Source organism: Chelmon rostratus, chromosome 13 (genome assembly GCF_017976325.1).
Source record: "Chelmon rostratus isolate fCheRos1 chromosome 13, fCheRos1.pri, whole genome shotgun sequence".
NCBI classification, from domain to species: domain Eukaryota; kingdom Metazoa; phylum Chordata; class Actinopteri; order Chaetodontiformes; family Chaetodontidae; genus Chelmon; species Chelmon rostratus.
Genome location: NC_055670.1, coordinates 15,683,432 through 15,695,928, shown reverse-complemented (window position 1 = coordinate 15,695,928; position 12,497 = coordinate 15,683,432). Strand labels below are relative to the sequence as shown.

General features: G+C 43.0%; 1 protein-coding gene across 1 annotated transcript in view; it reads right to left on the bottom strand.

The window, feature by feature from the left end:
• abca12 (ATP-binding cassette, sub-family A (ABC1), member 12) overlaps positions 1-12,497 on the bottom strand; it is a 67,392-nt gene that overhangs the window by 20,633 nt on the left and 34,262 nt on the right. The window contains exons 39-51 of the mRNA XM_041950730.1: positions 11,949-12,128; positions 10,267-10,594; positions 9,239-9,353; positions 8,725-9,054; positions 7,911-7,980; positions 7,690-7,824; positions 6,958-7,119; positions 6,591-6,774; positions 5,715-5,933; positions 4,623-4,819; positions 1,956-2,113; positions 568-801; positions 183-330 (exon numbers count right to left, since the gene is read on the bottom strand). Coding sequence (XP_041806664.1) covers positions 183-330; positions 568-801; positions 1,956-2,113; positions 4,623-4,819; positions 5,715-5,933; positions 6,591-6,774; positions 6,958-7,119; positions 7,690-7,824; positions 7,911-7,980; positions 8,725-9,054; positions 9,239-9,353; positions 10,267-10,594; positions 11,949-12,128 — 2,460 coding nt within the window. The remainder of the gene's footprint in view (positions 1-182; positions 331-567; positions 802-1,955; positions 2,114-4,622; positions 4,820-5,714; positions 5,934-6,590; positions 6,775-6,957; positions 7,120-7,689; positions 7,825-7,910; positions 7,981-8,724; positions 9,055-9,238; positions 9,354-10,266; positions 10,595-11,948; positions 12,129-12,497) is intronic.

Sequence of the window (12,497 nt, the reverse complement as noted above, 5' to 3'; positions counted from 1 at the left end):
AGATGTAACGTTTTCCCACATACGTCCTTTTACTTCAAATGTAAAGCTTTCACTGCTGTCGTCTTTTATTGGATGTGATGTGTGCAGGGGAAAGAAGGAAAGAGCGAAAGGAGGATTGGAACGAAGGAGGGAAATGACGGGCGACAACAAAACAAGGAGGAGGTGAAAGTGAGTGAACCCACTGATCTTGTCGCCAAAGCCGGAGATGCTTCCGCCGAGGTCTGAAGGGAAGCTGTCGATGGATCCAGTGTCGGAGACCCTCTCTGAGATAGACAGGGGGCCGTCCTCAGCCCCAGAGTCTGTGTTCACGTAGGTCAATTGGAGGAACACCTACACAGATTAAGAGAAAACATCAGTGTATGCCAAAGAGTCTATCAGCGTAATGTTACAGCTTGTGTTATGCTTGGGTGTCAATGTGATCAAGTTTATAAGCACTAGCACATCTGGAGCTCCCATATTTTGCACAGGGAATATTTAAATGTACCTCAGCAGTCGAGGCTGCTTTTTTCTCCACTGTGTCTGCAGTGCACACCTGTGTTTTTTATGTGTGGGTGTGCGTGAGCGTACCTCCTCTAGGGTGGTGTCAGAGATGCCATAGCCCCCCAGCTGCAAGGCATCCAGGTTGGAGTCCAGGGCGGTCAGGAGGGAGCGGTACGAGGAGGCGTTGGATGAGGTGAAGGGGGGCAGTGAGTATACCAGGTCGCCGCCCTGGGCCTCCTTCAGCCGCGCTTCAGGTACATGAGCTTGGACGAAGGATTTCAGTTCAGCGTTGTCAATCTGCTCTGATTCAAGGTTCTGCATCTGCACATAGAAGAGCAGGGATACAACACGACATGCTTTAGTTTTAAGATCACGCAGATTTACTTTTTAAATCTCGCTTTTTTTTCTGTATGTTTCTGTTCCGACAGACTCGTTGACCATGCAAGGTTGACTTCTCCCCCTGCTAACATAATCCATGTCTGACTTTTGTGACATGTTGAGCAGTAGAAGTTCATGTTAGGATTACCCACTTCTGGAAACATGACCCTTACACCAGCTCTACACAGCCCATGAAATGAAAACAGCAGATTGGCCGAGCGGCAGCAGCAGCTTCAGTCCTCCGTCTGTGTCAGGATGCGTTCAGGCACAGTACTGAGTGTAGGTCTCCCAAGTTTGAAGCACTCAGAATCAAACAATCACTGTAGCTATGCATGCAAAATGGAAGAAAATACACTTGAGGCATAAAATACACTGTTACACTGCCTGCGTGGGCAGCTGTATTGTTTAAAATAGGAGCGCATCTGTTGCGTAGCTGAAACGCCGTTAGCTACAAAACGTTGTCACTGCTTTTCATAAATGCATTGTCCAAATAAGTTACAAGTCATCGAAACTTTTGTGAAATGGAAACACATTTTGTTTGATGCTGCCTGAGGTTTTCCGCCTCTCGATTATTCACATGACTGAGTGCTATGAAGAGAAGGCATTTGATCCGGCTTGAAACAGACATTAGAACAGCCGAAATACAGAATACCGAAGGACCAAAATATGCAACCGTGCTATAGGGCTAAATTTGGAAAGACATACATTAAAGAGCTTTAAAACAAAGAGCCGGTTTGGAGCAGTCATTGGAGCATTACTTGTGTTGAATTTAGCCCGCTGAGCAGTTTTTTTTAATATATCTGATACAAGTATGTATTGTGCGCAACTCCAGTGTCCAATGTGGCATAAATAATACCTGGGACTTATTTACACATGAACAAGCCAGCTCATACATAATAATGTAGTGTGAAAAGTTACTATTTATGCAGGCTGTGCATAGTTTCAGTGTCAAAAGAGTGTAGTAAAATGCATCAGATCACTCAACATTCACTGCTAAAATGTTTTAGACCAGAAAGATATTTTAAAAAAATGTCGTACTGTATACGGTTTTCGTAATAATGTTAAACACAACACCAGATGCCTGTGAGGCTGAGTACCTTCTTGGTGAGGGTGAGTTTGTAGCCCTGACCCAGCTTGTCTTTCAGGTGGAAGGGGGATCCGCAGCATTTTAATCCTCCACTCTCCAGGAAAGCGATGCGGTCGCTCAGTACCTCAGCCTCATCCAGGTGGTGGGTGGACAAGATGATGGTGCGATCTGAGAGGACACACACATAAAATGATTGCCATGACACGTGTAGCAATATTATGCCATTCCCTAGCCTGTAACTTTAACTCAAATGGATGTTAAAGGGAATTGTGTCAATATCAAGACACTTACAACAAAAAAATCCTGTGATTTCATGTCAGCTAAATGCACACGGGGAGATGTTTACCAGACAAGCTAATCTATAAAGCTTTGTAGGAGTTTCAAGGTTTTGAGAAGGGTGAAAGAACATCACAGAAGACATATTCATGTGTCTTTTTGGATTTTCTTTCATTCTCTATCCTGCATGTCGGCTTTTTAAGTGCAGCTGCCGACACGCACACACATTCGCAACAACTCGCACCCAAATCAACAACCATAACCCAGACATTACAAAGACAAAGCCACACACAAGCTGCCTCATGCACAAACAAATCATCAGAGAAACGGCAAGCGATGCAAAAACTTTGAAATAGATTCCCCCGGCACCAAAATCTCACTAACATCTGAGACAGGGCCAATTACGCAGGATATTTTCCACATCTACAAATACATGACATTTAGCAGTCTCCCTGCCATTACTGCTGCTGCCCTGAGAGAGCCTGAAGAAAAAAAAAAAAACCTTCTGGGTTGCTTTTAGATTAATTCTATCCTAAATTTAAAGTCAGAAGCCGGAGCGAGGCAAAGCCCTCCAGGGTTGGCTCCGGATTCCTGGCTCTTCCCTGCTCTTTCCCTCTTAGGAAACAGGAAGGTGGAGGAATCTTGAGTGTAGTTTAGGATTAGACTAATAACAAAATATGTTTGTATTGCTCATTGTCATCCATGTTTGATTGGATGATTGCATGCAATGAGACTAATTACACATTTATTGTATAATAGGTCACTGCCGTAGTCGTTCTTCATGGAAGCCTCTTACACTGAATTGCTTCTAATGTTACGTATTGACTGGGTGTTACATACGTAAGTAAGCAAATTTTATTTCTGCACCGCCTTTAAAGGAGCTATATGTAGGAATTTTAGTTTAAAACATTCAAAAAATAACTATTAATTAACTAAATATGGATATTATCATACATTATTATGATTCTAATACTCATTTTTTATTTTTCAGTTGAATTATATTTAGTTAATGGGAGTCCACTTTAAAAAGGCAAGTTTTTTTTAGTGTTGATGTCAATATTGACCAAAATAATTGTAATTAAATTTATTGCATAATTGAGCAGCCCTATTTGTGTTTCCCCGACTGAATATTATTCCAACTTTTTGTCGTGTTGAAGGTACTGTGGCCCGTTAGTCAGTGAATGGAACAGTAAACACAATGATGGCTGATGCTCTTGGCAAGTGACTATTAGCACCACCACCCCCACTACCTGCTCCCAGCAAAAAACCCTTGTCTCTTATGAATGGACGCCCCAACTTTCTGGTGATATGCTGCCCCCAGTTTGTTTGGAGTGTGGAGTATGAGTTGGACAGGTGGCCAATTCTTACATATGACACCTTTAAAAAACAGTATTACAAGGTGCTTCACAGGTGCATGTAAAACACAACACCATAAAACACAACAAGATGTTTGGGGAACGGTCAATCGTGGAGAAATACAACAGAATATAAAAGAACAACATAAAACCACTGGAGGAATAAGTTAGAAAGGTAAATCCCAGCCAACACAGATGGGTTTTTAAAAGCTTTTTAAAAGTAACGCAGACTCAGCTGATTTGATCTGATGCTATGGGAGTGTTTGCTCCACAAAAGCATGAGCCCCCTTTTGTCTGAAGCTGGATTGGTGGCCCTTCACAACAACTGGTTTGGGGTCATGGAGCCGAATGAGAAGTGACAGGATCTTGACTATATAGCAGAGCGAAACCACGGACTTCTTAAAAAGTAATGAACAAAATTGGGAAATTGAATCCAAAATAAACAGCGAACCAGTGTCGCTCGGCCAGAGGAGGTTTGACGCGCTCTCTGAGTGTTTGTAGCTACGTAACTGAGGCAAGCAAATAATGAATTGCAGTAAGCGAGACGAGAGGAAATTAAGGCGTGAATGCTCAGCTGTGTTTTTGGGAAGCGCTGGTTTGGCTGTCGATGCTTCTCATTTATATCAATATTTCTGAACTTCCAGTTAGCTAACAAGTTGTCAGCAGTCCAACATGGTGGTGGTGGGTGATATTGTCTAGTCTTTGATGGCAACAAGGCAGAAGTGTGAGGGATTCACATCGATTCTATTTTCAGGGCTAAACGAGACATACGACCGGCTGCCATTGGTGTAACATTGTTAGGGAGCCGCGTTGGAGTGATGAATAATAAGGCTGAAGGGGAGATAGCAGATATAAACTGAACAGAATCAGGCCAAATATCAAGCCTGGCAGGACTCTACACAGAATAAAACAAGAGAAGACTCTGCTTGTTTTGTTCTGCCTCTTTTTTTGCCATTTCTTCCTCATCATTATTAGCAATAATAGTAGTAATAGCTGTAGTAGCTTGGAGTTCAATGGAGAGTTGTGTGTGTGTCTCAGAGACTCACTTTTCTTATGCTGGATAACAATGTCCCAGATGCTGCGCCTGGAGCAGGGATCGACTCCTGTGGTGGGTTCATCCAGAACCACCAAGCGGGAGCCCCCTATGAAGGCGATGGAGATTGACAACTTGCGCTTCATGCCGCCCGACAGGGTGCCCGCCCGCTTGTGTCTGTGAGCGTACATGCCTGTCTCCTCCAGGATCCTGTCAGGGAAATCAATGAGAGGCATTTAACATGGGGCTCGTGTTAACATACTTTTTCTATGCATTACAACACAGTTTCTGAGTTATCGTTCCATCAGTTTCATCAGTTACCCAGCAGGGGTTTCCTAACCACAGGAACCAGAGGACGGGCACAGTTTCTTGCCTTTAGATCTGAGCCTATCACTGCTCCTCTTGTCATGCAGAAACCCTCTAGAAATAGTCACATGATGCAACTAGGGGTTAAACCCATAGCCTAATGATGCCACAGAATGAAAAATGATTTTTCTAATGCTTCTGACAATAAGCTTATCCAAGAAGACACAAAGTACAAAAAGAGATAAAATAAAATATTATAAAATTCTTCTGGAAATTACGAGTTTGAAGCAGGGAAAATATATTGTTCCAAATTATTCCTAGAACGCTCGGGGAAGGGTATCGTTCTCAACCTGCATTCAAAGGCTGTAGAAGTATCTGATACTTTTCACAGCTCCTGTGATGCTGTGTGGGCCTTTTTCAAGTATAAAAAGTGTGTCAACTATTTTGTTCTTGCCACAGATTAGAATTCTTGCACAAAGGCCTTAAGATACCTGTAAATTTCAGCAATTATAACCCCAATCTATTTGATTACGACCACATCTAATTATTACCTGTATTATTCCTCTTTGCAACTAGTCACTCTCATAACCCCCAGTCATAACACCTTTTCATTGCAGGAACATGCCATTGACTGAGCTAAAGATACATTTTTTATGTTAAAACAAGTTGTAAATACTAATACAATTGGCACTGCAGAACCCTTAACATCATCTTACATCATCTATAAGACATTATGCAGTATGACTGAGTGCATCATGATACCAAGCATGCTCCCTGCACCAGGTGATTGGCCACTCACGTGCGGACTTGTTCCAGCAGTTCCCTGCGTGACCAGTGCGGGGCCTTGATCTGGCCGTACAGCAGCAGGTGCTCCTTGGTGGTCATGTGGTCGAAGAGGACATCGTACTGCATGCACACGCCGAGCTCTTTGCGAACATCATCGATGTTGGTCTGCATATCTCTGCCGTACACCTCGATGGTGCCCGAGGATGGGGCAAAAAGGCCAGTCAGGAGAGACCTGTACGCAACACATCATCATTTATTACATGAAAACACTGAATTGATAGATTCACAGAATGTTGATTCTGGTTTAAGAGCTCATATATAATTATTTATTACCATCTTAGAGTAGTTTTTAGCTTATTTGGTGCTTCATAATTGTGGAAAAGTTCAAAAATAACTCAAATATATAGTCCTATTTGCTACCTGGAGTGTAAAACGTTGAAAATGCCCTTTGTTTTTGTCCCATTAGCTACTTTTTGTACTTTCTCCGCAGCACTTTCCTCTTAAATTATGATTTGTTGGTCCCAGGAATAACATAGGACGAGAAATCCCTTCTTGGTTTTGGTTGTTTTTACGTTGCTGAATCTTATTCTGCTGTTGCAGTCATTGTGCACTTCTCTGGATAATAGCATCAGCAAAATTAGTCACATTTAAAATGTAAATGTAAGTGCTCCATTGATGAAGACCCATCAGGCTAATCTCTCGCACGCTGCATTTGCTGTGCCAGATTTGGACAATACAATCTCCCTGTCAGCAGCAGGCCCTTGAGATGATTAAAGGGATGCACAAATCAAATTAAAAAGACACCACATACGGTATATGAATGGTCAAAATGCATTTGCATTAATCTTAAGACATGCTGATACAGTGAAAACAGCTTTGCCACACATACATGGTAGTGGTCTTGCCGGCTCCATTGTGACCAAGCAGCGAGGTGACATGACCCTCGTAGAAGGAAACGTTAAGGTTCTGAATCGCCACTCGGTCGCCATAGATCTTGCTGAGACCGTGGAGGGAAACGCCCACCGGTAGCTCTGAGAAATCCTCACCGGCCTGAGAGGAAAGAGCGCTCTGGCCTGAGAGGAACATGGAGACAGAAGCAGCCGGTAAATCAAACTAACAGGGTGCAGGAATGAAATAAAGGGTGAGGGGCAGACCATGACATCATGTTTCAAAGCACAGCACAGCTGAGGAGACATTACTGCTTATCGTAATGTGCCGCAGGACAGTGCATTTTCTTTTTTTTTTCTTTTCTGTACCTTTTCCCTTGCCGTCGGGGAAGACCGGCTGGTTGTTATGCATGATGTTGGTGAAGAGCAGTCCTCTGCCCACCTTACTGTTTGACTTAATGCAACAGCACAGATCAGCCCAGAAGGAGGCTTTGAAGGGGAAGTACCACGGAGCTGGGATGCCATACTTTCCTGCAGGGTAAAAAAGAACCAAAGTGTAAATACACGGAGCACTATTCAGAGACAAGATTACCAAGCAACTCCTAAACTGCTGTATTTGCTTCAACTAGGGCCTCTTAATGTCATAACCATAAAAAAAAACATATAAAACAGACTTATTGTGATTGGCTGAGCCTGATTTTAAAACAATCACCATAATGGAGCTAAACCAGGCTCTCTGTCACATTTAAAAAAGCATGGTGAGCCTCGCGATGCCCCTTCACTGTTCTAAAATCCCTGTAAACCACGGCCTTTTGGGGATTACTGCTCTAATAAATCACTTATGAGTTATTAAAAACAGCACTGATACTAGCATCATGATGCATTTCCTCCTGATTCTTCACAAATGTAGCTGGAGTGCAAACATTAATGCTAATGTCATCCTAATATTGTTATCCCAGTTCTGCCATTAAGCTTCAACAGCAGCTGACCTGACAAGGACCGGGCAGGCTCTCGACGAGCAAAGCATATGCACGTATGATGTAACGCACAGCATGAGATCAACCTGCTTCATTGTATAGAGGCTATGATTTGACAGTTTACCTGGGAAGACCATGCGGATGTAAGCCCCGATGACGAAATAGAGGATGGAGTCGATGAGCATTAGCCAGCACAGCCAACCGAACGAAGCGGTGTCTCCAGAAATGGGCGAGGTGTACGAGTTGCTCCAATGAATGCCTAAAGAAGACAGCAGTAAAAAAAAAACGTTTCAATTGGCTTTAGTCCAAAGATCTTTGTCTGATGCAAGTCAGAGGTCTGCATACCTTCTCCTTGGGCCTCGTAGCGAGAGACATATTGACTGGCGTAACTGAAACAGGTCGGGGAAAACAAACTCTGCAGAGAAACGAGAGGCAAATTAGACAGAACACAAAAAGAGAAGCAGCAAAAAAGAGGATATTTTCTATTTTTACACAATGCTTTTCTGTAATTCCTCTCTTCTGTGCTTTTGACAACTTTGTGCATTATGAAGTGATACTTCAAAAGCCGTTCTCAACGTGATATGAACATTTTGTTCAAGGAAAAAAAAAAGGCTTTGATATACGCAGTGATGCCAAGTTCAAAAAATGAAATGTCTGACCTCCAATTATTGATCGTCAGATAGTGAGCACCAAAATAATCACTTTTTCATATTTTCAGAAAAAATAAGGGGAAAATTTATGTCAGGATGAGACTGCATGAAAAGTGTGTTCTGCAAACAGAAAACTGTGTAAACTGTCGGTTTACCCTCCACTACATCCCTGCCTGCTTATTGTCAAAATGAGAAATAACAAAAAAAAAACCTCACAGTGGAAAACAACTGGAGGCAAAAGCTACTGTTTATTCACACATTTTCATAAAGCATTTCAAAGCTGCATTAATATATTTTGAATCTTAATGTTGGTACAATTGTTTTCTATGAGAGATAGAGTAAATAACATTTTGGAACAAAATGAAATGGCATTAAACCTCCTTCTGTGTTCCTTATCTCTCCATTCAATTCTCAGTATCTCCCAGAGAAAATCACATATTTGCTGTCTTAAGTCATTACACATATCACAGTACTTGTACTAGTTTAACATGCACGTCTTGAGTCCTCACCAGGACGCTCTTCTGGGAGAAGCTGAGATTCGTCTCCACGGCCATCACCACGATGAAGGGGAAGAAGCAGAGGATGTAAATGAGGCTGCCGCTAAGTCCGGCAATGTAGGTCTTGTCAAAGAAGGAGCTGACCAGGTAAGTGAAGGCCAGGACACTCAAACCGTAGTTGCACAGGTAAAGGAACAGGAGGAAGCCGTCACTGTTGGGCAGGATGCTGCCGTACTTGAGCACCAGCGTGAGGATGAAAATGGTCAGCACGAGGTAGGCGGCGCACTCCAGGAACCAGGCAAAGAAGTGGCTGAGCGGGTTCACTCCCATCATTTTCATGTACTGGTGATGAAAATCAGATGTTTTTTTGATAGTTGGTACTTTCAATACTGTCAAATGTGTAATTAACAGGGTTTGTATCATCAGACGTGGTATCGAAAAAGTATGAAAATACTTGGAAACCAAGAAGTCAGTGTTCGGCGCAGAAATTCAGCGGCAGGTTTGATCGAGCGAAAGAAAACATTACCTCATGCAGCCTCATCTCTCTCTCCTGCACCAGTTTCTTCACAAAATCAGCCACGAACAGCACCCAGGCCATCATGAGCATGAGTGGGAAGACAAAAGAGATGGCCTCCAGGTACCTGGGGAATACAGAGACGCCAGCTGTCAGTCAAACTGCTAGAAAACCTAACGTCCAATCACTGTCAACAACAGCAGATGAAAAGGACTATCATTCGGTCGCTGTCTTGACAGAGAAACAGAGATGCAGAGAGTGGAAGAGCAATATTGAAGGATTTTTTTTTTTTTTGACAGCCGTGTTCTGATCCTCTTATTATTTACGCAAAATAAATGCCTCTCTATTTTCTTTTTTTTTTATTATTCTGACCTAATCATATCTGGAGCCTGACACACAGGAATTTAGCGCTTGCTGTTTTTCATACTACACGGCTCACGGCTATATATCACAGCTATCATGTCAGAAATTGCAATGCTGAGTAATAAATCAGAACGACGGAGAGGTGAGGTTCATCGTATCTTATAGTTGGTAGAACCAGAAACAGTGACCCGCTGGTGCTTCCGATATGAGATATCAGCACTGTCTTAGTCTTACTCAAGGCATCATGTTCAAGCATGATTTATTGGAAACACTGTGGTGTATCGATGCACGAGTTAATGCTAAACCCATGTTGGGTTGTACATACACTACAGAGATGAGTGATGTTCTTTATGGATGGTTATTAAAGGCCTGAAGGGCATTTGAGTGTGAGTGTGTGTGTGTGTATGGTCTTCAAAAATGAGTGCAAAATCATAGTGAATATTCATGCACATGGTGCGGAGCCAATTATGAAGTGAAAGGCTCCAGTGAATGACGACTTACTGTCAATCCCAAGTGGCAAATGAATAATGAGAAAGTATGCATTATTCCACACTAATGCCCGTACGTTTCCTCAGATAGGCGCTGTGTGTGCTTTCATGTTTCTAAGCATCCATACAGAGGCATGTTCATAGTGCATGTGTGCACAGAATGTGCATGCATGCGTTCGGGGGACTCACTCATCGCGGGAGTGGCAGGGATAAGGGAAGGGCTGCATCTGGACGGCCGGCTCTGTCACTCTCTGTCCAGTCTGGGTCTCGATGATGGCCCGATCGATGTTCTCCTGCAGGTAGACAAAGCCCCGGTTGTAGCGCAGCGTCTGCCTGGCCGAGATGTGCGGGTCCTTCACGTAATAGGGGTCCCGGACTCTGTCTGTACGCATGACGTTGTCCATGTGCATGCGAATAGTGTAGCTGACTTTGGGAGGCAGGGAGGATGCGGAGGAGGAAGATCTCGCCTGACGCTTCCTGGATGAGTCCTCGTCTTTGGGAAGCTTGAAGATGACACCTTAAAGACAGATGGCACCATCTCACTGCATGCAGCTTTATACTTCAAGACAAAATTCAAAGCCCAGCCTAACTCTCCTTTCCCTCGATAAACTGTTGCTGAATCAGATCTCCTGTAAGCCTTTGTCACAGGCTGGGCTTACACTCGTGAAGCCTTGGCATTATCTTATCCAAAACCTTTTACACAGACACAAGTCGAGAGGTAGAATTACTGCCTCATGTCTGTATGCATGACATCCATGTCTGTCCAGACACATATAATATATGAAGCGAAGCCTTTGAAGGAATTCAATAAAAGGTATTAATTATATTTTTTGATGAAATGGACGTTACTACTACGTACTATATTGACATGATTCCTGTTGAATAATTGCCAGTGAGAAACATGTTGTCTTCACTTAGAGACTATTTTCCAGGCGACTGATAGAGAGCTTCATCACATGGTGCAGCAACAATCACCTGAAGCTCATTATCAGTAAAACCAATGAGCTTGTGGTGAACTACAATGTTTCAGATATGGATGTTGCTGCAAAGAAGCTACAGATTGTGAACCGTGTATCCCTCACACACATCTTCAACCTGTCAGCACAAAAGATCTTTACAATCAGCACAGTTTCAAGGTGGACACCCAAGATTAGTGTCACCAATTCAGGATCTGACCAAGTGTGAAACATGGTCACAATCTCCCATTCTGTTCCTGAGTGTATGATGTCCAGGGTCTCTGCAGAACATTATGACGTCACAGTGAAGCTGACCTTTGACCTTCTGGATAGAAAATGTCTGCACTTTTTGTCATCTGAGACATTTGTGTGGAAATTTTGTCTAATAAGTGCATGAATTCTTGACTTACGGCCAAAGAATGTGTTTTGTGATGTCACAGTGACCTTTGACCCCCAAAACATAATCAGTTTATCTTTCAGTCCACGTGAACATTGGTGCCAAATTTGAAGAAATTCCCTCAGGGCCTTCCTGAGATGTCACGTTCAAGAGAACGGGACAACCCGAAAACATAATGCCTGCAGCCACAGCTGTCGCCAGTGCAGAGGTATAAAAAGTAATGGATTACTGCACAATGGAAGGCACATTAACAACCTAGCTGGCTGTAAAACTGGGCTGGAGTCCTCTGTTATGTGGAAAAACCTAATGGGCAATCTACTGGGCTACTCCTATTATAAGGGGAAAGATTAATCAATATCATAAATCTTTTTCAAATGGTTGTATTACAGTGATTCAGCTGTCAGAGAATGCAAAATCGACCAAAATCAACATCCACTCAAGCAGAGTGGAAACCGTTGCGGGTCATGAATGTATACTGCACAGCGGGAGCGAGTCCATTGTACCCAGTATTCACTCACTTGCATAGAGATCGCGGTTTTTGGCAAGCTCGTGAGCGACGGCGTCGAGCTGGTCGGCAGAGTCGTAGCCACGGTAGCGGTCAAACTTGATGCAGGAAGAGAGGTCCACCATCAGGGTGGACAAGGTGGTGATCTGTTTCAGTATGTGCTTGTTCTTCTCCAGCATGGCCGTCATGTTCGCTTTGGACAAAAATTTAAAAAACACACATTTACTAACAGGGTTAAAGCAACTGTCAGTGCAGTTTCAGCTTTGATTGCTGTAAATCCAAATTGAAATAATGACATGACATGACTTGCTGTGTCTGTTTAATGCCATGTCCAGTTTTGTCATATGTTAACAAAGACAGAAATATGGTCTGACAATACAAGGTAATCTAATTAAATACCTGCATGTCAAAGTCAGACATGCATAATCACAACAAGGAGAGACGCCCGCAGAAATTCACGTTGAGATGAGTGCAATGCTTCCCGTAAACCGACGGAGCAGTCCCATTTTCTGACAGCGTAGATATTTTACAGGCAGTAAGTGAGGGAGGAATAGAAAGGTAA